The following is a 23,865-nucleotide window of genomic DNA, read 5'->3' as shown; positions in this document are numbered from 1 at the left end:
TCTGTGCCCCACGCTGCCCCTCTGCCCTCCTGCCAGCCAGCAGGTGGCCCCCATCAGCCTCAGGATGCCCTCCAGAATCCACCAAGGACACAGCAGTGCCTGAACCTTCATTTTATTCTGACACGGAGCAGAGGTGCCCCCAACATGCTGCCCGGCGAGCAAGACCCTCGTACCTCCCCTGAGCCACGGCCCCCCTCACTGGTGCTGGCCGGGCTGGGGCTGGGTCACACCCAGGGGGACCCCTCCTCCCGCCCCGCCGTGGCGCGAAGTCCCCCTCCGGCCCGACCTAGCGCAGTGGGCAAGGCTCCCAGTAGCCAGGGCCAGGGGCCCGGGCCGCCTGTTACAGCTCCTTCTCGCAGGAACCTGCGGACGGACAAAGGGTGAGGTCAGAGGCCGCGGCTCCCCACCACCTTCCTTCCCCCAGGTCCCAGGCTCCCGGGTGGCACTCACAGGACCCCAGCTGCTCCTCCAGGAGGGAGATCTGCTCACTCAGAGAGTCGATGCGGTCCAGCTGCTGGAGGGAATGCGCCAGGAGGCTGCTGGGGTCCGGGAGCCCGTGCTCCAGGGCCCTCGAGGCCAGGCTATGTAGCGGGGCCAGTACCAGCTGCAGCTTCTGTGGGCGGAAGGGACCCTCTCTGTTCCACAAGGCTTTCAGGGAACCCTGTGGCCTGTGAGGGCTCTGCAGGGCCCTGGACGTCCACCAGAGGGAGCGTCTGTGCCAGGAGAGCGGGGGGCACGGGCCAGTGGACACCTCGTGACCCGCCCTGCAGTGGTCCCCAAAGCCTGGGGTCCCGGGTCAGAGGGGCTGGGGGGGAACCAGAGCTTCCAAGGGGTCCTCAGGCCAACGGCCCCATAGAAAGGCCGCAGGGACAAAGGTAGGTAGGGGTGGGCTGGACCTGGCTTCAGGCACTCTGCTGCCTGTGGGGGGGCACGGCCAAGCTTGGCCCTCCTGTCCTGGGGGCCCCGGGCCTGCTAGCCCTGCCTGGCCTGGGCTGTCAGTGCCCAGGAGGCCTCCTTCCCGGGGCCACCCCCACGGAACCCCACAACCACCCTGAGGGTCTGAGCTACACCACAGGAGACGACGGGCGGGGGGCAGGCCTCACCTGCTCCAGCATGTCCACCCTTGACCGAAGTCTCTGCACCTCCTCCTCGACTGCGCTGTCCACGCCTGGGGAGATCCCAGCCCTGATCAGGCAGGCCCCGCTCCACACCCCACACCCCAGGCCGGCTTCTCCCCATGCAGAGGCCTCTCGGCCTCGGCCAAGCGCAGGGCACAGCCGTGGAGACCGGGCTCAAGCCCCACGCCCATTCTAGGCAGCGAGGCTGGCCTGAGGTCTGGCAGGCGGCCCGGCCACGTCAGCACGCCCTGACCCGGCAGGTGCGCCCTGCCCCGCCCCTCGGCGCCAGGGTCCCCGCGGTGCTGAGCCGTCCAAGCCGAGGTCCACGTCGAGCTCTTGGTGCCAGGCTGCCGACAGCGCATTATTACTCACGGTACGAGTTTGAAGTGTCACAGCGCGTACCAAAAGTAATAATGTCCCGTCGTCAGCGGAGGTGTGGCGTCTCCTGGCTGTGGGGGCAGGGACACGGAGAGGACCCCGGGGCATGTCTTCCACTCTCCCGGCTGAGATGAGCCCCCTCTCGGCAACCCTTCCCCACAATGCCCCCAAGAAAGCAGCACCCATCTGTCCACTGGGGAAGATGCCCACTTATGCCCGGGTTAGGGAGATGGCCTGCAGCCCAGGGCGGGAGGCCCCCCGGCAGCCCCCACTGCACCCAGCACAGATGTGCAGGGTGATGCCCACCCCCTCCCCAGGCCCTCCCCGGCCCTCCTCCCAGGCACGGCCGCAAGGATGGGGGGCATGTGGGAAGTTTACCTGTTGTGGGGTTCGGGGCTACCCTGGGGGCCCCTGTCTTGGGCAGGCAGAGCACACCATCTGCAGATGGGCTGTGCCCTTCCCAACACTGGCACCAGTAACTACCCGCGGTGTTGACGCAGTGCTGGGGACAGGTGCCCCCTCTAGCCCTGCACTCGTCCACGTCTGCAGAAAAAAGGGTGTCAGCTAGGGAGTGGCACCCACACTGAGCCCCCTCAACACCCGCCTGTTCGTGGGCCACCCCCGACACCCAGCGAGGGGCCCAGAGGACCCTTCCCCTCCGGGAGGACGGGAGGCAGCCTCACCTGTCTGGCAGGTGTCACCCTGCCATCCTGCAGGGCAGTGACAGCGGCCTGGCTGGACACAGCTCCCTCCGTTCTGGCACGGTGGCTGGCATATTGCTGTTGAGGGGGAGGCCTGTCACAAACGGAGAGGGGTCCCCAGGGCCCTGCAGGGGGGCAGCCGGGGAAGGGGTGCCATACGGCAAGGAGGCACTCCACTCAGGTGAAAGCTGCAGGGGCTCTGCCCGGGTCTGCGGGGCCCCAGGGAAGGCCCTGCACCTCTCACCTGCTCCACAGGCCCTGGGGAGCCCGCCGGTCCTCTTCCAGCCGGGGCAGCAGGCGTAGCGAGGCCTGGGGGCGGCCGGCCCAGGGCTGCGGCGGTAGGCAGTCCTGTAGATGGTCCTGTGGGGTGGGTAGGGGCAGGGAGTCATCAGCAGTACTGGCCGGGCTCCCCAGTTCCTCAGCCCACCTTCCCTCCCTGGGCACTGGGCCCCTGGACGCCGAGGGTGCTCCCTACCAGCACTGCTCAAACCATGGGCAGCCTCCGAGTCCTGGACTCCCGGCCCCTCCCCTGCGCAGGTGGGGAAGGGGGCGCTCACCAATGGGGCTTTACCGACCCCTCCTTGGCCTGCCGGCTTAGTGAAAGGGGCAGGGAACAGGGCCCCGCCCCTCGATGGGCCCCACCCACTCCGCCCCCACCTTCTTGGACAGCAGGGGGATATCCCACAGGAAGGTCTCCGAAAACCCCACAGACCACGAAATCTCTTTAAGCCACGTTTCCACAGCTGAGCGCCGGAGGAGACCCACGCCCCTCATGCTGGCGGTCGGCTGGGCGCCGGGGCGGCCTGGGGGTGCGGCATCTGTGACCGTCGGGGGCTGTCATGGGGGGAGGGGTGCCCACCGGAGCTCAGGGGCAGGTTCTGGCGAGGCAGGGATCATCTCAAATGGCTAAGAACTTATAGCCAGCACCCCGAAAGCAGAGGGTAGCAGACAGGTTGGGCGAGCCCCCCCAAAGATGAGGGGGGAGGAGCAGGACGGGATGACGTCTGAGGTTACTACAGCCACATCCTGGGACCGAGGCTGCCCGAGTCAAAACAGGCATCAGCCTCCGCCATCCACTTGGACGTGGGCCCGGGTTTCCCACCTTGGGGTGCACGGCCCTCCTGGGGCTCAGGGCTGAGGTGTGGCAGGCGGGGAGCTGCGGGGGGCAGGGGGCGCTCACCGGTAGGTGCTGCAGGCTCGGTGCCCGTCACAGGTGGTGAGGAAGGGCTGGTACACTCGCTGCACGAAAGACTCTGACTCGGGGCCCCTGGGAGCCCCGATGGCGCACACCCTGCGGCTAAAGAGGTGGGGGCACCGGCAAGTCAGTCCCACAGCTCCCCGCCCAGAGCCCAGAGTCCTCCAGGCCTGGAGCCAAGGGAGCCAAGAATCTGGGGAAGGGGCTTCCCGGCGTCACCACAGGAAGGACCCTCAGCAGAACCGCAAGGAAGAGCCATGCCCCCCACCCCCAGTCCTGGGGTGGCCTGAGGGCTCCTGGCTGCCCACCCCCACCGCTGCAGCACCCAGAGGCCCGAGTCCCCCACGCTCTGACTCACCCAGGCCGGAAGACGTGCTCAGTGCCACCCACTGCCAGCACCAGGAACCACACCAGCAGCAGCTCCCTGGAGGTGAACATGGCCCGTGTCTGCAGGGGGGATGGCCTTCTCCTCAGGGGGGCCTGAAGCACAAGGCACCCCCATAAGCCCCTCTGCAGATCCCTCCTTGAGCCCGTGCCTCTGCCAGAGCCCGGTCCCTGGCTCTGGGACACCTGCCCAGCTCAGCCGCTTTGCTAGGGCCTCCCACTGCAGCCTCGGGCCCGCAGGAGCCCCCAAGGGCCGTGGCAGCCGCCCCCTCCTCCCACCGCCTCACAAGGGAGGCCAGCCCTCTGCCCCGCACAAACAGCCCAGAACCCCAGAAGGGCGAGGATGCAGCAGCTTGGTCTGGGTGAGCCTGAAGGCAGCCGCAGCTCCAGCAACGTTCACTTGGGAAGGTGGGGGCCCAGGGGGAGCCTCTGGACCAGTTCTCCCTCCCCTGGCTGGATTTAGTGCCCTCGTGTCGTGGCAGGGTGGTCTCCCAGCCCAGTGTGCCGACCGGGTGGTAGTGGGCAGAGCTGGAACCCAGCCCAGAGGGCTTGGTCCTTCTGGCCTTCGGTGTCCTCATCTGCCAAATGGGGAGCCAGCCACGGGGGTGGCATGGGAGTCTATGAGCGGGTGCAGGAGCTCAGCTTGAGGGGCCATATGGTCCTTCTGAGTGCAGCAGAGCCTGCGTGGGAGGGGGTCACTCCTACCCTGGGGTCTGACTGGTCTGCTCCAGGGCTCCCGGGACTGGGCGGGGGGAGGGGCCTGGAGCAGCCCTCCCCACCCCACATGCCAGTGGAGCCAAATGCCATCCCTCTCTTCTGGGGATGGACACCAGGGACCCGGGAAAGCATTCCTGGGAATGTGGGAAAACCCAGCCCAGAATTAATGGTCCGCAACGCGCCGAGGGGCCTGTGAGGTGGGGGGAGGGGGAGGTGTCCACATGTGCGGCCAAGCATCTGGGGAGACGGGGAGCTCCAGGCACCGCACCCGAGGCCCCCAGGGGGCGGGGTTCCGCCCAGGTGGGCAGCCCCTGGCCCTGCAGGGCATCCAGCAGGAAGGACATGGAAGACAGCTGGACTTCCGTGTGGCAGGACGTAGAATCAGGGTAGGGGCGCCCCCCTCTCTGGGACTCGGTTTTCTCAAAGACCCCACTACAGTCTCAGAGGCCCCTCCTCCAGCTGACAGCTGGTCCCATCAGGAGTGACCCCTGTGAGCAGTTGCTGAGCCCTCAGGCCTGCCAAGCCCAACCCCCAGGGGAGAGTGATACCATGATGGGTCTGCAAAGTCGGCTGGGAGTGGGGTCCTTGCTCTGGCCCACGGCCCCATGTGAGGTGGAAGGCAGCTGGAGGAGAGTCCTTCCTGCACCCCCTGTTCACTGTGGTGGCCCAAGAAGGGAAGCCAAGGTGTTGGGACTTAGTTTGGGGGCAGGGGCATGTCCTGTGAGCCAGCTTGGGAAGAGGACCCCTGGGAGTGGACCCTGGGGGGTGCACACTATTAGGGGGCACTCCTGGGGGTCTAGGCAAGAATTGAAGGGATGGGAACAGGTGACACTGGGGAGCAGACCCTGGGAAGGCAGAGGTGGCCCCAGGGCCCGGGGGGCTGGGCAGAAGCACATGTGCTTGCTTGCACTCGGTGCCCCGTTGGGGGAGGCTCATCTCTTGCAGATGTAACTGTCCCCCCCCCCCAGGTGTCCACCCCAGCACCTCCCCTACTCATTGACAGCGGCGTCAAAGGGGATCATGCTTTAAGAGAGGAGAGACTCAGTATTTGAAGCCAGGCTTTCTCCTGGGCCAGCGGAGGCCCATGGCGCTGCCCAGCCTGTGCTGGGCTGGCAGAGTCTCATTTCCCTTTGCAGCCCAGCTGGGGCGGGGGTGGCCGCAGCGCCTCAGGTCGATAAGCAGTAATGTCCCATCCTCCCCGAGGGTCAGCAGGAGCCCAGCCCACCACCTTCCCTCCCACCTGCCCGCGCTGCATCCCCGCAGCGCCCACCCCGGAGGGCTGGGTCCGCAGAAGGAGGGGCCTGACTCGCCGCAAAGCGGCGGCCGGGGGCTCCCCCCCTTCCACCGGGAGGGGTGCTCTGGACGTTAGGACCCTGGGAGGACGGAAAGGCGGGGTGACAGGACATTGGGGAAGCGTCCTCTCCGCCGCCGGCCCCAAGCCTCCCCTCCCCCTGCACGCCGGATCTGTGGGGGTGGGGGTGAGGATGGAGAGAGACACGGGGTCTGGGGCCTGCGAGGCCCTGAGCCAGGCCCTGGGGGACGCTCAGGGCCCGGACGCGGGTGAGGGGCTGCGGCGCCCCCGGCCCCGGCCCCCCGCGCGGCCTGGCTCGTCGCCTGTTACCGGCAGGGGGCGCCCTTTCCGAAGGCCGCTGGGCCCATTCTCCGGACCCGGCGCAGGATCCGGGCAGGGCTGGGGGTCGTGTCCCCGCGCGGCAGCCCCGGCGCCCCCGGCCCGCTCACCTCTCGGCTCCCCGCGGTCGCTCTGCGTCGCCCCCCAGCTCCGCGCGCGCCCAGGCCCCCGACCACCCCCGCCCCCAGCGCGCGGCGAGCAGACCCCGCCCCCGGCGCTCCCCGCGCCCCCCGGCCCGGCGCTCGCTCCCTCCGCACTCACCGCCCGAGCCGGGCGCGCACGCGCCGCCGCCGCCGCCGCCACCGCGCGCCGAGGGGCCCCAGCCCCGCCCGCCGCCCCGCCCCGACCCCGCCCCCGGCCCGCCCCGGGTGGGCTCTGAGCCCCCCGCCCGCCCCCATTGCGCAGATGGGGACACTGAGGCCCGCGGCGGACGGCGCCCCGCGGGCAGGGCAGTGAGTCAGCCGGAGCCCAGGACTCCAGACGCGCGCCCGCCTGAGCGCGCCGCCCCTCCCGAGCCCGCGCCGAGGCCCCGCAGCAGGACGCAGGGGACGCAGGGCTGGGACGCGGGTCAGGTGCCCGGAGGCCGCGTGGGGAGCCCGCTCTCGCCGGGGGGAAGGGGGGCGGGTTCTCGACCTCCCAGGCTGAGCACCAAACCCTGCGGATGGCCATCTCCACGGGGTGGCCGGCTCACTAGGCACCAGGGGCTCTAGCTGACCACTACCTTGCAGTCACCGTAGGGTGAACATAATGACCCCCAAGGCTCGGGCACCCCGTATTTACACGAGATCACACAGAGCTGTGACATGGCAGAGCCTGGCTGGATCCTAGGTGCGACCTCCCAACCAGTGTGCCCGCTTAGGGGCTCTGCGGGACTCCCACTGGGCACCCCCCTTCGTTCAGGACAGTCAGGACCACCCCTGGGTGTCCCGTAGGCCCCCAGGGAGTCCCTCTGGCCCTGTGGCCACCACCGGGGACTCCTGGGCTCCATTTCTGCATTTGTCACCCGGGCTAAAGCAGTCCCTCGTGGCAGCAGTGCCCACCAAGGGAGGTGGCGGGAACCAGGTGCAGGCACGCCCCACCCGGGGCCTCTAGTATTATTTCGGTCACGTCCACACCATGATTATCACGGCCCTCATCATGTGTGAGGTGCGGGGCCTGCCCCCCTCAGCGGAGCCCGGGCCCCGGTCACCTAAGTGCACGTGTGTATAGAACGTTCCCAGGCCCAGCCGGACGCCCTGCTCGTGCCCAGAGCATCTGAAGCTTGCTGTGGGACTCACCTGGGGAAGGGGGCTCTGTCATCCCCTGGACAGCGGTGGCCGCTGCTCTTCTGGCTGGCGGGGGCTCCCTGCACTTCTCTTGTGCCCGAGTCTGCAGGTCAGAGACGTAGTGTGGGTTAGCTCACCGCCTTGGTCACCCTGATGTCCAGGGGCTGGGAAGGGGGCCAGGCTCCCTGCCCCTGGGGGGCCTCAGCCTGCGTGTGGCCTAACAGGCCTCCACCCCCATGATGGCCGAAGCCAAGTGGGTCTTTCCATGTTCTGCCTGTGGCTCACACCCTCAGCCTCGAGGGAGAGACACACCTGCTTGGGTCCCAGGAGATGGGGATGGACAGACTGCTGGGCATGACGCTGAAAGTCTGCAAAGCCCAGGGTGCTGGGCTTTTTGGGGGAAGGGGAGGGCTTCTTGCAGAGCCGGTAGCTGTGGGCTGTCAGGCTAGGGCCCACTTTGGTGCGTGGGAGCTAAAGGACGGGAGGGGACCCAGATGGCTGGACAGAAGCCCCCACAATGAGAGGGCCCTGGAAGTCCCCGGCAGATGGTCTGAGGGCAGCTGGGGTGGCTGTGGCTGGGACACCTGTAATCGTGAGAGTGGGGTCCTGCCACTGAAGGACTTCAGGTCCCCTGGCCCCCAAACCCGAGTGGGGCAGCCCTCACTCAGACCCAGGCAGTGAAAGTTAAGAGCCGGTCCTAGGCGAGACCTTCCTCACCCAGTCCCCTGCCCCCATCCTGTCCCTGACCCTCTGAGCCCTGCAGCCTAGCTGGGTCTCTGGTCCTCACTCTGCTGCTAACCCCGGGCTGAGGCCTCATGTTCTGCTTCTTCATCTGAGCCACGGGGCTCCCCAGACAGACTGCTGCCGTGGCCGTGGCAACACAGGAGCGGTGGGAGCCGAAAAGGCCTCCACGTGGGCTGGGGGGGCTTTGGGTGGGGACTCGGGCACTCTGGGCGGGGGGGAGAGGGGGAGCAGGGGCTCTCCCAGGGTCCGAGGTGGGCTGTCCCTCTGCCTGAGGACCCCACCCATGCCCCCGAAGCCAGCCCAGCAGGAAGTGGGGGGCTCCCCTGGTCCCGTGTGCTGTGCGCCCAAGGAGTACGGCTCATCCTGGCTGCAGGGTTGGCTTTGGGCTTCCTCTGCATGAAGCCCCCTCTGCCTCCCCTCCAGACCCACATTGGGAGTGCTTGCCCACCCTTGGGGGATGGCCCTGGGACCCCCGGCTCTGAGAGGAGAGCCGAGCCAACCTTAGGGGCCCCTCCAGGATGGCAGAGACGGCCAGGAGGGTGTGTGGAGGGGAAGGCCACAGGCCGCATCCGGCTTCTCCTCTCAGGGGTCACAGTAGCTGCTGGGCCACCCAGGGCTAAGTGTCCCTGTCGGGCAGGCCAGAGTCGGTCTAGACTGGGCCATCCGCAACGGGTGCCCTTGGCCAAGGGTCCCGAGTGTCCTCCATGCAGTGGGAATGGCACCATTAGGGAGAAGAACGAGATGGTGCCCGGAAAGCAGGGTGCAGAGCGGGCGCACCCAGGCGACACGTGCTGTGGTCCGAGGGTCGGTGGGAGCCAAGGGGGCACCCGCCCTGCTCGGCCCGCTCCCTGCCCCCCAAGGCCACCCCTGCCATACCTGATACGGCCCGGGCCCAGGCTTGGCCACGGCCCCCATCGCGGCCTGCTCAGCCCAGAGGTGGATCCTCCCCATCTCCGGCCGCCCCAAAGTGCCTCCGGAGGCCGCCCTGGCTGGCCTGACCACTGGAGCTTCCAGCTGGGCTGTGTGGGACAGCCGGCTCAGGGCAGGGAGGCTCCTCCCGGGGCGAGGAAGGGCGGCTTTTTATGCTCCATCCCGTGTAAATCAGGATTGGGATGGGCCCTTCCCGGCCGGACTTCCTGTGTGTGTTCCTCGCTGATAACAGGGAGCTGTCAGCGAACAAACAGGAGGCCCAGGGACGGGTGGGGGCCATCAAGGGGGTGGCCTGGCCGAGCTGTGGGCAGGGGTGGGGGAGCGGTCCCCTGGGATTTCAGAGTCTAACTCCAAAGCAGCCAGAGACCAGGCACAGGCCCGGCTGGCGACCCTGGGACCCGCTGGTCTCAGCGTGTGACGGAGGACGTGGCACACTGGGAAGCCACCTGCTGGGCCCCTTGGCCATGTTACTGGAGCTCCACAGGAGGGACTGTTTGTTCTGTGACCCTGGACTCTCCCCCAGGGCAGGCACCTGCACCCCCAGATATGTATGCCCAGCGTGGGAATCTGGAGGGACCCCCACCCTGGGAGGGGGTACCCAGCCAGCAGAGACCTGGGGATGGGCAAGGTAGGCTGGTGGTCAGAGAACAGCCTGCTGCATGCGTCCCTGGGGCCCAGAGTGGCTCGGGGGAAGGGGGTGACGGGGAGGGGCGGTCGTCAGCCCAGAGACTAAGGCCTTCTCCAGGAAGGGGCTACCCCAGGGGGGCATTGAGCCCCCTGTTCCTGGAAGTGCACCCGCAGGGGTTCTCTCCTGGGGGCAGGCAGAGCACGTCCTTGGGCCGTCTCTCCTCCCTCGGCCTCTAGCAGGCTGCGGGGTGCCAGGGCTGGGGTGGGAGATGGAGGAGTGCAGGGGCCTTTGGGTGGCCACAGGGGGTGCTTCCTTCATTTGGCCCCGTGGTTCACCCCCAGCCCTTGGACTGACTCCCGGTTTCCTCATTTAGGCGGTGCTGGGGACCCACAGGCTGGGCATCAGTTGCTGTGATCGTGGGTAGGTGGGGACCCAAGGGGAGCCGGGCAGCTGCTGAGGATGCAGCCGGACCACACAGCTGGCCAAGGGTCCCTGATCAGGCAGGGCCACTCTAAACCATTGCGGGTTGTCCTGGGGGTTCGCGCCCTGCTCCGGGGTCAGCCCCTGCCCACCCACAGCCGGGAACACCCTCTGCTTGCCCTTACCTCCCTCCGGCCCACCCAGCTCGGTGTCCTGGCCAAGAGGGAGGAAGGGGGAGCAGCTTGGAAAATCCCCCACGGGAATGCTGAGAGCAAGAAGGACCAGCCTCCTCCCCACCTCCATGGCTTGGGGAGGGTCTGCCGCGGGCACAGGGCTGGGGGGCCTCGGGCACAGGAGCTCTGCCCCCTCTGCCCACCCCACCCAGACCCACACCCAGAGATGGGCTCCAAGTCCCTGCAGACATCAGGGCCGGCTGCAGCTAGCCTCTTTTGTGTACAGACGGGGAAACTGAGGCCCAGGAGAGGGAAGAGACTTGCCCCAGGTGAGCAGCGAGGCAGAGCAGGGCTGGAAGGAGTCAGGACCAAGACAGCTGCTTTCTTTTCTCAGAGAATGCCTCCCTCAGGGGGCAGCCCCCAGTCCTCAGACCTTCCCTGCCAGGGGGTGGGCTGACATGGGAGTAGCTAATGAGCCAAATATGTGGACGGGGAATGGCTCAGCCCCCCCTTTAAAGCTTGGGCATGTTAGGGAACTTTCTGGAAAGATGCCCCAGAGCACAGAGGCGAGAAGGAAGAAAGCTGGTCTCCCCGGCCCCTGGGTGCCAGCCAGGGTGGGGCGCCAGCTCCGCCTGCTGCCCAGCCCTGTGGGTCCCCCACGGATCTGCGCTTCCCTCCTGACCCGCTCTGCCCTGCCTCCAGCCCCTCCCCGAACTGAGATCAGAACCAATCCACGGAAAGCGGGCTTTGGATCAGGGCGCCAAGCGAGCAGCCTCGCCTGACTTGTCACTTACACCCCGCGGGGCTCTCCACTCTCAGACCCCTAGAGCCTCAGGGCAGGTGCGGGAGGAGGGCTAGGGTCCTGCCCTAAACGGGGGCTCAGCTCCTCGGGGTCTGCCTGGGGGCAGGGTACAGGTGGAGGACAGAGATGGAAGCTGACACCTTCTTGGACTCCAGGAGGTCCTGGGGGCCTTGAGAGGGGTGAGGCGCGCTTTCGGCCCCACGGGCCCACCCCGGGGTGCTGGATGGGTGGAAGGGGGCTCCACCTGGGGCAGGCCGGGACCACCCTCCCTCCCACGAGAGGCAACGCCTCCTCCCACCTCCGATGGCCCCTGTTTAGGGTCCTGGATCACAGGGCCTGCCCGCGGGGAGTCATCTTTGGAAGGAGTCAGTGCTGCCTCTGACCTGGGCCTGCATCCCCTGAGGGCAGGGTGGGCCCGGCAGTCCGCTGTCCACACCTGGGCAGCTCAGAGACCTGGGCCTAGCGCCTGGCCAGCTTCCGGCAGGGCGTCCAAGACTGGGGGAAACTGGTCCCAGCTTTGCTTTCTGTTGCTGGAGGCTCCGGGCCTCAGTTTCCCCATCCACCCCATGGTCAGTAGGGCTGGATGGTTGCAGCTGCCTCCCGGCCTGTCCGTGAATGGTCTGAAGTTGATTGGAAAGCAGTCTCGCTGCCTTACCTTCCCTGAGCGTGCTGGTCAGGCAGTGGGGCGCGGCAGAACTCCGCCAGGGCCTCTGTGGTCCTCCTGGGACCCTCTCGGGACCCCTCACCACTGACCTTTGGGTCTCTGCAGCCCCAGGAGAGGGTAGACCGGGCTCCCAGCAGAGGCCGGCGTAGGCATGTCAGGCGGCTTGAGGCAGAGGGGCACCGGGCGAGGAGGCCTGTGAGCTGGGCTGCAGGAAGGAGAGAGCAGAGCAACGAGCAGGGGAGAGATGGGGCTTCCTGTTTACCCCGGAGCAGCTGCTGGCCTCAGGATAGGGTGGCTCCATCGGCCACGGCTGGGTCCGGCTTCTCGCCAGATGTGCTGAACCTTCACCGAGGGATGCGCCTGGCCCAGTGACCTGTCCCCAGTGGGGGCTGGGTACCCCTGGGCCCCATCAGCTGTCTACACCTGAGTTGGGTGGGGTCCCAAAGGAACCAGAGGTTTTCTAGGGAGCCTGGGGTCTTCACTGCCGGCTGCCCCCTGCTCGGCGTGCCTCCCGGAAGCGCCCGTGCCAGGCGACGTGCACCGCACTCACGAAATTACCTTCAGATAACGCAACTGAGGCCCACAGGGGAACGTGCTCGTCCAGGGTCAGCCAGTGGGAAATGGGAGCCCTGGATGGGGAGCCCAGGGGGGCCCGAGCAGCAGGAGACCCTTGGGGGACGCCTGGTCCCTTCTGGCTGCCTCCCGCGCCCCACTTGCTGGGGACTGTCCATGCAGTCACGACAACCTTCCTGCTGCAGGTCCACTGCTGCTCAGGCCGGAGGCCCAGGACACCGCCTTTGCCCCGTCTTTGGGTCCCCATGGGCTCGGCCTCCAGAACACGTCCCTCCTGCTGCCGTCCCATTCTGCTCCGGGCCACCATGCTTCCTGGCGGGGGGGCCTCCTCCTCAGCCTGCGGGGCACCCCTGACCGCTCCCCAGTTCTTCGTGAAGGGCGACTTCGGGTCGTGTGACTTCCCTCCGTAAGCATAACTGAGGGCTTCCCACGGCACTGGGGACCAAGTCTGATCCCTCACACTCGGGGCCCGACCCCCCTCCCTGAGCACCAGCTCCATGCAGCCCAGATGGACCGCATTTGCCTCGCTCACACGGGGACAGAGCTGGCCCCTAACAGGGGTGCAAAGGGCTGGGACAGGCCCTGTGGGCCACCCGCCTCCACCCCGCCCAGAGGCGGCTTGCCCGTGTGCACTGCAGTGGAGATGTCGTGGGGGTGAGCGTGCGTGGGAAACCGGCGCCCCTCCAGGGGATGCCCCCGTCCCAGCCCAGGTGCCCAGCCTCCACTCCCACAGCTTTCAGTACACGGTGTTGCGCGGTGCCCCCGTGTGTCTGGCCTGTCCCACTCCACGGCGGGTCTGTGGACGCTCGGTGCCGCTGTGTGGTTGGCCGCGGCCGCTTGCCCGTCCGCTGGGCAGCCTGCATTCACGGGGGGCGCAGAGCCGCGCCCACACCGCTGGCTTTGGCTGTTACCAGCGTGTTGCTGTGAACATTCTTGGGCCGGCCTTTTGGCATTTCTCCTGGGTGCTGATACCTGGGCCTGTCTCTGGGGGAATTGCTGGTCCCAGGAGACTCACGACGCCGGGGACTGCCCAGCAGCGCTCCAGGTCACCCCCCGAGTGCTGGGGGTTCTGGGGCCTCACGCCCTTGTTGGCACCTGCTACTGCCTAGGGTCTGATTTTAGCCATTCTGATGACTTTCAGGGGTATCGCTGCATTGTTCTCTCTTTAACGTAGGGAGAAAGACTCATTTTATAGACGAGACAGCTGGGTGGGGTGAGAGCCAGTCGTGGGGCACGTGGGGGTCCCAAGGGCGCCAAGCTCCAGGCTTCGGCTCGGCTGAGCAGCCTGCTAGCTGCAGGCACAGTGAACGTCCCAGGGCGCTGAGTCTGGGCAGCGGAGAGAGAAGGGGCCACCCACTGGGGAGTGAGCTTAGGGGGACCCCTGGGTCACTTCTGCTGTGAGTGTGCAGTGTGTCCCAGCTCCCAGGAGCCTCCATGAAGCGTTCACCTCCTCCGTGCTGGGGCTGTTGGCCAGGTTGGGGTCAAGGTGGGCACTGGATCCTGCTTGGAAGCTCCCAGGGTGGGCATTTGTGGTCGGGCCAACCCCAGCACCCCCCCCCCCCCCACTGACCTGCTCAGCGCTGTGGCCGGGCCCTGGACGGTCACCTTCGGGGTCCCTAGCCCCAAAGCCCCGGTTTGTCCCAGTGCCAGCTTCGCCTGGAACCCAGGCTCCTCCAGGCCGTGGAGGCCACCCCCACCCCCTTGGGGCTCCCTCCTTTGTGGGGCCTGAGGAAGGGGGAACTGCCCCCCCAGCTCCCTGGACGGAAGCCCCACTCAGAGTCGGGCTGCAATTTGCCAAGCCTGGCGGATGGGGCGGCCATCAATGTGGAGGGGAAAAAACACTTTATCTCCCGGGACGGAAAGGGAAGCTCCTGAGAAGGGGGCAGGTTGATGGAGTGGGCGAGGGTCCAGCCCTGCCTGAGGGGGCCATCCTGTCCCGCCGCCCTGCCCACTTAGGGAGAGCGGGGAGCCAGGAGCTCTGAAGCTAACAAGAGAGACCACTGAGGCCTGTTGGCTCCGTGCTGCGTACTTCTGCTTCCCCTGTGAGCGAGCCTGGGGCCAGGATCTGACCCCGTTTATGGAGGAGGAATGACCTCGCAGGGCCACAGAGACTGTCAGTGGCAAAGCCTGACCTCTAACCCAGAGCCAAAACACTCCCAGCCTCTGCACGGGGCGTGGGCAGGGCAGGCTGGCCGTGGGGGACAGCCCCCCAGGCCGCCTGCTGGCACCCCATCTGTGACTGCCCATCATCCCAGGGTCAGTGGAGTCTGGGGCCGCTGACAGGGGCGTGGGAGTTCCCCTCCCCAGGAGACCAAGTGACACCCTCGGGGTTGTTGTGGGCACCAGTGAAGTCAGGGGCATTAGGAGCCTGAAGGCTTCCTGGCCTCAGTTTCCCTATGTGTCAGGTCAGGCCATGGAGGGTCTGGGAGCCCTGGGGTGGGTCCGGAGGCCTCTGAACCCCACCAAGTTGGGCAGTTTGTGCTGGGCCTTTCCTGGGGTGTGGGGAGGCGGGGTCTGAGCCTCCACCGGATGCCTAAGGGGCCTGTGACCCCAAGTGCAGAGCCCGGGAAAGGGGGCCCCAGGTGCCTCCGGCACCCCCAGTCCACGACCTCAGCTCCAAAGTTGTTGCCTGTTAGTATCATTATTTTTCAATATCCTTAAAAACGTAAAGAGAGAAAGGAAAGGGGCCAGAAATCTCTGCTTCCTCTCAGCCAGGAAACAGGAAGTGAGTGTGCGGGCAGATTGGGAGCCAGGCCCCCAGAACAATGGAAACCCCCCCAATCCAGGAAGGGGAACTGCGTCAGGAGGCCAGGGTGGGGGCCAGGCCTGACCTCTCCCCGGCTGTGCTCGGGCCCAGGCGTAAATTTAGTCTGGGTCTTTCCTGGTGAAACACTCACATGTCCCACTGCTGGGGGAAGGGGGCACAAGGCCCACCTTGGTCCCTGGGCGGCAAGGCTCCCGGGGTCTCAGGGTCCATGGGGCCTCCCTTGTGGGTACACTGAGATCCAGAGGGCAGGAGCCTGGCCCGGGGACCGTGTAGTGTGGGGAAGGAGCACCCCTGCCTGCCTGCTTAGGGCCGCAGATCCTCTCCAGCGAGGCCCACCTGTGCGGGGGACAGAGACCCCCACCAGGCCGGGATGCCAGCAGGAATGCCTCCCCCCACGCCTCCTTGCCTGCTGGGCACCCTGCCCCCGCGCGCCGCCCTGCGCCTCCCCGTTAAGCGAAAGCACAGCTCCCAGAGGCAGGAGGGCAAAAGCGGGCACTGTGCCCGGCCTGGCTGGGCCCCACGGCTGCATGACCTCAGGCGGGGCTGCAGCGGGGCCGTGACTCCGCAGAGACGGCTGCTGCCTTCTCCTCTCCAGCACCGGCAGCTTCGTGGAGTGGGAGCTTGCCCAGCGCCCCGCACACCCGTTTCAACCATGCAAGGCAGTGACTCTTAGTCCAGTGTCAGCCCAGCGCCCACTGTCCCGGCCGCTTTCAGAGCATTTCCATTGCCTCAAAAGCACCCCCAACCTCTTAGCGTCATCCCCCTACCCCTCGGGTCCCGTCCCCACCCCCAGCCTGAGGCCACCGCCCTTGTACTGTCTGTCTCTGGCTGTGTCTGTTCTGGAAGGTCGCACAAGTGGAATCCTATGCTGTGTGGCCGCCTTGGCGTCTGGCTCCTCTCACTCAGCCTGCTGTCTCCGAGGCTCGTGCACGCCGCAGCGCGTGTCCATGCGTGTCCATGTCCACGCGTGTCCGTGTGTGTGTCCGTGAACGTGCGTGTCCACATGTGTCCATGCGAGTCCGTGCACGTCTGCATGTGTCCTTGTGTGTGCGTGTCCGTGTTCACACGTGTCCATGCACGTCCACGTGTGTCCGTGCATGTCCGTGTCCGTGTGTGTCTGCCTCATCCTGCGTATGGGGTCCCCAGTTGAGGGGCATTTGGGTGGTTTCTACCCTTTGGCTGTTGTGAACCCTGCTTCCGTGAACACTTGTGCAAATTTTCGTGTGGCCTCGTGTGTTCGTCTCCCTCGGGGATACACCTGGCAGTGGGGTTACCGTGTGGGGTGGCAGCTCTGTGCTGACTGTTTGAGGAGCTGCCCCAAACTACCTCCCAAGCCAGTGGTTTCTGATCACGCCACCCCTGCCCAGACCCAGGAAGGCTGGAGGGGCCACTCGGTCCTGCCAGGACCCTGGGACGGAATAGGAAGGGCACGGGCGGATGTGGACCTTGTGGTCTCCTCTCGGCTGGCTCAGAGCTGAACTGAGGCCCCAGGAGGCTCTCTGGGGATGTCATGCAGCCTGTGGGCTGTCCCCTCTCTGCAGACTTGGAGCCAGAGGTCAAATCTGGACCCCAAGGGAGCTTGTACCTCTCCTGGACGTCCTGCCCTGCAGAACGTCTCGCTGTCCCACCTCAGAGCCTGAGAAATGTCTCCAGCCTCGCTGCCCACTCTGCTCCCCAGTGCAGGAGCTGAGACCAGGACCAGCAGCGCAGGGCCCCTCCACCAGCTTGGGGGCAGCTGGGGTCTGGTCTGTGGCTGCGTGTTCAGGATCCTTGGGTCCCGGGCAATCCTGGGCAAACCCCCATCCTCTCTAGGCCCAGTGTCCTTCGTCCATAATGATAATGATCAGCCGCCCTGTGGTAAATCTTAGGGTTCCTCCTCGGCCCCCACTGTGCCAGGAGTGGACTGGGGTTCAGAGAGGCAAGTGCCCCTCCAGGTCATCTGACCATGGTGGAGCTGGGATTAGAATCCAGGCCACCCTGAGCCATGCACGCAGCTGGCCCCTGCTCACTGTCTCCCCACCCTGTTCTAGGATTAGAGCAGTCCCTGGTGAGCCGAGCCGGGTGTCCCTGACCCTCTGTGCATTCTCCATCAACACCCCATCCCTGTTCTGGGGATGCTCGGCATTCCCCACTTGCAGCCGAGTGTGACCATGTGAAGGTGTCCCTGTGCCCTTCCCGGGGCAGGGCCTCTCCCCAGTCCAGCAATTCTGTCCGCAGCTTCTGAGCAGGCACCAGGTGAGGGGGTCACCCCAAGTCTGGGGTATCGGTATTGGTGCCACAGACCGCCATCCTGGTCCAGATGACGCCAGCCAGCCTCTCAGCCAGGATGCCCCGGAGCCCACGGCAGCCCCGCCAGGCCCCGCCTGGGGATCGCAGCTTCCTGAGCCAGCCCAGCTCTGCACAATGGCCGGAAACGCCTTGCTCAGGCGGGGGTCCATGCGGCCACGTGGGGCCCTGGGAGAGGTGGGAAGGCTGCTTTGCACGAGCGCCAGCCCTCCCGGTGGCCCTGAGAGCCCCGCTGGCCTGCTGTCTCTGGGTGGACCATGGACACCTCCCCACAGAAGACTGGGCTGGCGGGCAGATCAGGAAGCAGGCCTAGCAAGGCCCACCCTCGCTCTGCGGTCAGGGAGGGAAGCCCCACATCCACCAGGCCCCAGCCAGGAGGCTCCGTGGGGCGAGGCACAGAGGGCTTGGGGCTGGCATCTGTGACCACATTGGGGAGGTTTTATAGGGTCTGACTCAGGAGGCCCAGGAGTGCCCCGACCCTCACCCCTTTCAGCTCCCCCACTTTAAAGGAGTAATATGGAGAAGGAAGAGACCCACCTCCCTCCCTGGGCTGATTCCTGGAGGCCAGGGGCAGTTGGGCCCCAGCCTCCCCGCAGAGGGATGCAGGCTGGGGACAAGGCTTCGGCCCCGGGAGTCGTGAGGACGTGAGTCCTCCGGGGGCCGAGAAGCCAGCCGGCCTATGGCTGGGGTGGGACAGGAAGGCCTCTCCGGGCCGGGGATCACTGACTTAGATTGTGTTTTGCCATTCCAAAATGAAAAGAGATTTTTTTGGTGTATTGTCCAGGCTGTGGAATTAATACGTGCTGCTTTTGAAAGAGCCTGTGGATTTGAAGCGTGGAAGCACGTGAGAGAAACCCCTGCACCTCGTGTCCCGCGGCGGGGCATTTACGGGACTCCCGTGTGTCCCAGCGCCCGGCCGGGCCCAGTGGCGAGGGCATACGGTGTGCAGAGCGGCTCCTGCCAGGCCCGCGGCAGACGAGAGCCGCTGTGTCCTTGAGGTCAAGGGCCCTGGGCTCCAAGTTATGTTCACACTTACAACAAAACATGCGCATTTTCCGGTAGATTTTACTTTTTACAGCAGTTTTGGGTTCATAGCAATATTGAGAGGAAAGCGCAGAGAGTGCCCGCAGACAACCTGCCTTCCCACACTAGCTCCCCCGATCGACGCCCCGCCCGACGCTGCATTGTTACTCACCACAAACCCGCAGGGAAGCATGGTCATTGCCCAGAGTCCAGAGTGTGCACGAGGGCCGCTCCAGGGTGTCCATCCATGGGGTTAGGACAGATGTGTGGTGGCACAGACCCGTCGTCTGGCCTCAGACACAGTGTGCTCACCGCCCTGCACATCCCGAGATGCACACACTCCGAGTGCATGGTTCCCTGACTCTGGTCAACGTGTTACCCCAGGTAACCCCCACTCCGGTCAGCCTATAGGACGTTTCCATCTCACCCGGAAGCACCCACACTCCCTCAGACTCACTCTGCTCCGAACCGCCCGGCAGAGCCCCGCGCTCAGCTCGGTGCCTTTGAGACGCTCCGTGCCGTGCATGGGTCCGGGACAGGTTCCTGCCGTGGCCGAGGGGTGGACCACAGTTTCTAACAGATGCATTAGGAAAATAGTGGCTCACTTATGGTTTTTCAAAGAGCAAACGTTGAGTTACCATCTCATACGGCCATCCCACTCCTGGGTGTGCGCAGAAGGGCGCTGGAAGTGGGCGCTGGACTGATGTGTGGGACACCTGCTGCCGCGGGGTTCCCAACAACCAGACGTCTGTCCGCTGAGTGGGACTGGGGCATTTCCATACCATGGAACGTTATTCAGCCATAAAAAGGCAAGACATACAGACACCTGCCACAGCCCGGGGGGGGGGGGCGGGGGGGCGTGCTCAAGGACGTGTGGAGTGAGAGAAGCCAGACACAGAAGGGCAAATGCCATCTGGCTCCATTTACAGGAGCTGTGGCGTGTAGGCAAGTCCGTAGAGACGGGAGGTGCGTTCGTGGGGGCAGGGGCGGGGGCTGGGCACTCAGCGTCTGAGGGACGGGGGCTTCAGGCTGGGGAGATGAGAGTCTTGGGACAGGATGCTGGTAGTGGTGACACAGAGATGTAAATGCAGCTAAGCCCCGACCCGAACACTTAAGGATGGTAAAAATGACACGTTTCATGTTCTATGTGCTGCCTTGTTTAAGAGGATTAATCACGGAATACACCAAAACCCACTGCATTGCACCCTTTTCATGGTGAGCTGCACGGCCCGTGGACTAGGTCCCGGGGAAGCTGGTAAACAAGAAGAAATGCCCCGCGGGGCACGGTGGTGCTGCCTGAGCCGCTGGGCCCTGCCGATGGCCTGGAAGGCGTCTGGGGATTGGCTCTTACTAGCCCCATGAGATGTGGGGGCACGTTCAGGGAGACCCCAGCGCAGGAGGGCACGTCTTCTGGGCGCAAGCCCTCTGCCTGGGCTCCAGAAATAGACATCGGGGGCATGGTGTGGCCCCAGGCCTCCCGGGCTCCTGGGCAGCGCCCGTGTGGCCCACCGCTCACCCCTTCCTCAGCCAAGGGCAACTCCTGGAGTCCACGGGGGTGGCAGAGACCCCTTCTGGGGCTGGAGGAACCCAGTTCGCCAGTTCGCCAGGCCTGCTGTGTGGCCAAGAGTCTTGTTCGCTGTGGGCAGTGGGGGTACGGCTGAAGGTCCTCTCTCTGCCCATTGTCAGACTCGTGATGACCAGGTCATCTCAGGACAGATGACGGGTGGGGTAGCCTGGGGGGTGGGTCCCCAGGGGGCAGCACACAGGGGGACCCCAAGCGGGGACACAGGCAGCATCTGTACCTGAGGGCACCTGAGACAGGCCTGAGCCACCGGAGCGCTGAGCTCAGAGGCGCTGGGAGGGCTGGGGACGCACTTCCCCACTTCCCGAGGGCTGAGAGCGAGCCCTGGCCAAGGCGGCGAGCCGGGCAGGAAGGAAACCTCGGTGGCTGTGGGCAGCGTGGTCCAGGTGCCCGGGCCCAGGCCTCCTGGTCCTGGAGCCCTTGCCACCCGGGGCCTCAAACTCCCCCAGGCCCCTGAGCACAGGGGCGGAGAGGAGGGGGAGGGGGAGGAGGGCCGCCGCCGGGCGCTGGTCCTCCCGCCCCAGCAGGAAAGGCTGACCGGGGCCGGGGACAAAAGGCGGACGTGCAGCTAGCCATGTGGGCCCTTATCAGGCCTGCACCCGCCGGGCTGCAGGTCTCTGCGGAAACGCTCCTCTCTGCCCGCCTTCCTGCCTGCGCCTGGCTGCCCCGCCAGGCACTGTGCAGGGGCGAGGGGAGGCTGGTAGGGGTGACGCGGTGGGGGCAGCGGTGCAGGCCACCTGGCCTCGGGGGTTCTGGACTGTGATTCGAGGGAGTGTTAGCGTTCTTCGCTCTGCTGGCCGCGTGAGAGCTAACGTTCTCCCCGCCCCGCCCCCCATCTGTCAGATTAGGAAACCGAGGCCCAGAGCAACAGTGACCAGGACGGGCAGGCGCTTGTGCCTAAGGGATCAGCAATCCTGCAATTGGGGCTGACGAGGTCCTGGCTCACGCTCGGGCCCCTCTGGGAATATGCAGCAAGGGTGGAGGGGGTCACAGGCAGGGGCTTCCCTGGGGGAGCTCACCTCTACAACCCACCCCACTGTACACTTAGGATCAGCACCTCTGTCTTGATTGGGGCGCCTGGGTGGCTCAGTCATTAAGCATCTGCCTTCGGCTCAGGTCGTGGTCCCGGGGTCCTGGGATCGAGCCCGCGTAGGGCTCCCTGCTCCTCAGGAAGCCTGCTTCTCCCTCCCCCACTCCCCCTGCTTGTGTTCCCTCTCTCTCTCTCTCTCTCTGTCAAATAAATAATAAAAAGTGTGTCTTGATTATAACACATTTGAGGAGGTGCCTGCAGGTGGTGGGTATGGGGGGCTCGGCAGGTTTCCCCACAAGGATGCAGGGTCAGCCGTGGGGGTGGGGGGACAGGGGATCCTTCACATCACCCTGCGGAGGAAACTGAGAGGTCCCAGCCCAGCCAGCATCCTGCCCCTGCCCAGAGACCCCACCCCAGGCCCCAGCTGCCCTCTGGTGGACGCAGAGTGCACTGGGTCAGGATGAGGTTGTGGCCGTGGTGGGCCTCATCCACAACCCCCCACTCCCTCCTAAGTGCAGACTCGCAGGATTTGGAGCTGGTGAGGGGGGGACCCAGAGCAGCCAGGTCTTTTGGGACCTTCTGCCCATGGAGTGTGGCATGAAATTTGTCGGAGCACTGCCCACTCTGAGGAGGGGTGGCCAGGCCCAGCCTCAGCCCCATCAACAGAGCCACACCCAGGCTGCGGCAGAACCCCCATTTTTTTCCACCTCAGGCAAAACCCGCAAGACCCTCTCCCTCCCCACCACTGCCTGGGAGGACACAGGAGCAGGTGGGGACTTTGGAAGGGACACTGCTGGTCCTCTGGGGCTTGTCGGGAGTAGGGGTACAAGTGTCCCCCATCTCCCCAGCATATTAAACCCGAAGTTGGGTGTGACTATCCCCCAGCACCTACCCTGGGTTGGAAGTGATGTTGCTCTGTCCCTCCCCCACACACCCGGTGGTCCAGTCCCAAGGGCTGCAGGCGGGGGTTCTGCCCCATCAGCACCAGGCTTTGGACAAGTCTGTCTGGGGCCTCAGGCTTCCCTTCTGCGAACCGGGCAGGGGTGTCTCCTGAGCGCCCCTGTGGCCGGCTGAGGACTTGTCTGAAAGGCTCTCAAGCTCCCACACACTTCAACTGTGTAAAGGCAGGGGGCTAATTATTCCCATTTCCCGAACAAACCCACCAACGTACAGAGAAGTTTCTCAGTCCCAGTACCTGGGGAAGCTGACCCTAGGGTCAGGGGCCGGGCAGTGGGGACTTTGGGAGCTCCTGGAGGGGGCCAGTGTGAGGCCAGGGCAGGGAGTCCCTGTCTCGGTGGGAATGGACGATGGGCCTTGGGGGACCTGACAAAGTATAGCGCGCAGCCTCGGGCAGCAGGATCCTGGTGGCCACGCCCCGAGCATCGTGCTCGTGCAGCCCGTCCCAGTGACACGCACTGCAAGAAGGCACCCAGAGCCCTCTGCAGGGAGCCCCAGGTTCTTCTCCTCCTGGGCGATCGGGGCAGGTGGGTGCGGAGGGGCTGGCCGATCATTTGAATCATGGAGAGCAAGGGGAGCGGGGTCCTGGGGCTCACGTCCTGGCTCTGCTGTGGGACGTCAACGAGGATCAGGTGGCAGCTGTGCCCCCCCGTGGGCAGCGCTCGGCCAGTGTCTGGCTGTGAGGGTCCCTCCTGCTGGTGCTGGCGGGGGCCTGTGACCACGGAGCAGAGGCGGCCTAGCCTAGGCTCCTGCTGCCGCCAGCAAGGCCCCTCACCATTGCTGGGAGCAGCTGGGCCTGACTGCCCGTCCAGCGGGGCCAAGGCTGCAGCTCGGACCGCGCTGGCCCTAGCCACGTGCTGCGCCGGCAGACACGGTGCACACAGGGGCCACAGAGGGGCCAGGACTTGTGTCCAGAGCACGTCCGCACTTGGGACCCAGTCTGGCTGGAGGCCCTGCTGCTGTTGACCCGAGGGGACAGAGGAAGTCCCTGATGGTCTCTAGCCTCCCTTGCTGACCCTAGCCATCTGGGCTGCTCCAGGGGCACCCGGGCTATCCCAGGAAGCCCTGTGCCCAGCCCCCTGCCCTCTGCTGACCTCTGGGACCAGGCCCCTGGAGAAGGGTTAGGGGCTTACAGGACGTTTGGCTCCCATCTCCATGCTAGGGGGCCTCCTGGGAGCAGGGCCTTCAGCACACGGTCATGTCTTTGCCCACACCCCAGACATGGGGCCTGGCGCTCAGGGGCACCAAGGCCTTCCTGCCTTGAGGGTCAAGACAGGGAGGCTTGTCCATTCCTGTCCCTCCATGGCCGGAGGAAGAGGGTGGGGCAGGGAGGGCCCGAGCAGAGCCTCTGAGGGAACCCTTCCTGGACACCTAGGCGGAGGGTTCTCAGCCTGGTAGTCCCCACAGACCCTGCTACCCCTCCCAGGCAATCTGCAATGAGCAGGTGGGCCCAGCCCCATGCAGTTCACCTACTGTCCACTGGGTGGCGGTGCTCCACCACGTGGGCCAGGCCCCAGGCCCTGGAAATGTCCAAGCGCTGGGGGCACAGCCAGGGCCACTCCAACCCCGGACAGGGCTTTGGGCAGCCCTGGGGCCCCGAGTGTGGGACATGTATGACCAGACACATCCCCCTAACAACCTGTGCAACTGTACAGGGCAGCCCTCGGAGTCATTTCTTGCCAAAGGTGTTTAAGATTTGGGGGGGGGGCGGAAGGGAACGCGGTGGGGGTGTCCAGAAAGCCAAGGCCAGTTCCTTCTGCTTGTGAGAACCTGCCCTTTGCACGTGGACCACCCCTCTCCTCCGCAAAGGGCCAGGGCACCCTCCCAGGGAGCTCACCTGAGAGGCTTTACCCTCGGTCCTTGCCAGACCTGCCTGAGCTCAGGGTCTCTGCCTGAGG

General features: G+C 65.8%; 1 protein-coding gene across 11 annotated transcripts; it reads right to left on the bottom strand.

The window, feature by feature from the left end:
* Positions 1-96: 96 nt before the first annotated feature.
* EGFL7 (EGF like domain multiple 7) lies at positions 97-12,644 on the bottom strand. 11 transcript variants are annotated; one of them, XM_078062038.1, is made up of 12 exons: positions 12,308-12,644; positions 11,839-11,954; positions 7,401-7,491; positions 3,751-3,816; positions 3,378-3,494; positions 2,442-2,557; positions 2,180-2,291; positions 1,875-2,039; positions 1,521-1,567; positions 1,104-1,168; positions 451-613; positions 97-363 (listed from the first exon to the last, which is right to left on the bottom strand). In XM_078062038.1, the coding sequence occupies exons 1-11, from the start codon at positions 12,627-12,629 to the stop codon at positions 490-492; spliced, it is 1,341 nt and encodes a 446-aa protein (XP_077918164.1). In that variant the 5' UTR covers positions 12,630-12,644; the 3' UTR covers positions 97-363; positions 451-489. The 11 variants fall into 11 exon arrangements, 9 of the variants coding, with proteins under 9 accessions (XP_077918164.1, XP_077918163.1, XP_077918165.1 ...); XM_078062037.1 differs by lacking the exon at positions 1,521-1,567; XM_078062039.1 differs by lacking the exons at positions 1,521-1,567; positions 1,875-2,039.
* Between the last annotated feature and the right edge of the window lie 11,221 nt (positions 12,645-23,865).

Source organism: Halichoerus grypus, chromosome 14 (assembly GCF_964656455.1).
Source record: "Halichoerus grypus chromosome 14, mHalGry1.hap1.1, whole genome shotgun sequence".
In the NCBI taxonomy this organism is placed as follows: domain Eukaryota; kingdom Metazoa; phylum Chordata; class Mammalia; order Carnivora; family Phocidae; genus Halichoerus; species Halichoerus grypus.
The sequence above is the reverse complement of the archived record's forward strand: the minus strand, read 5'-3'. Positions and strand labels throughout refer to the sequence as shown.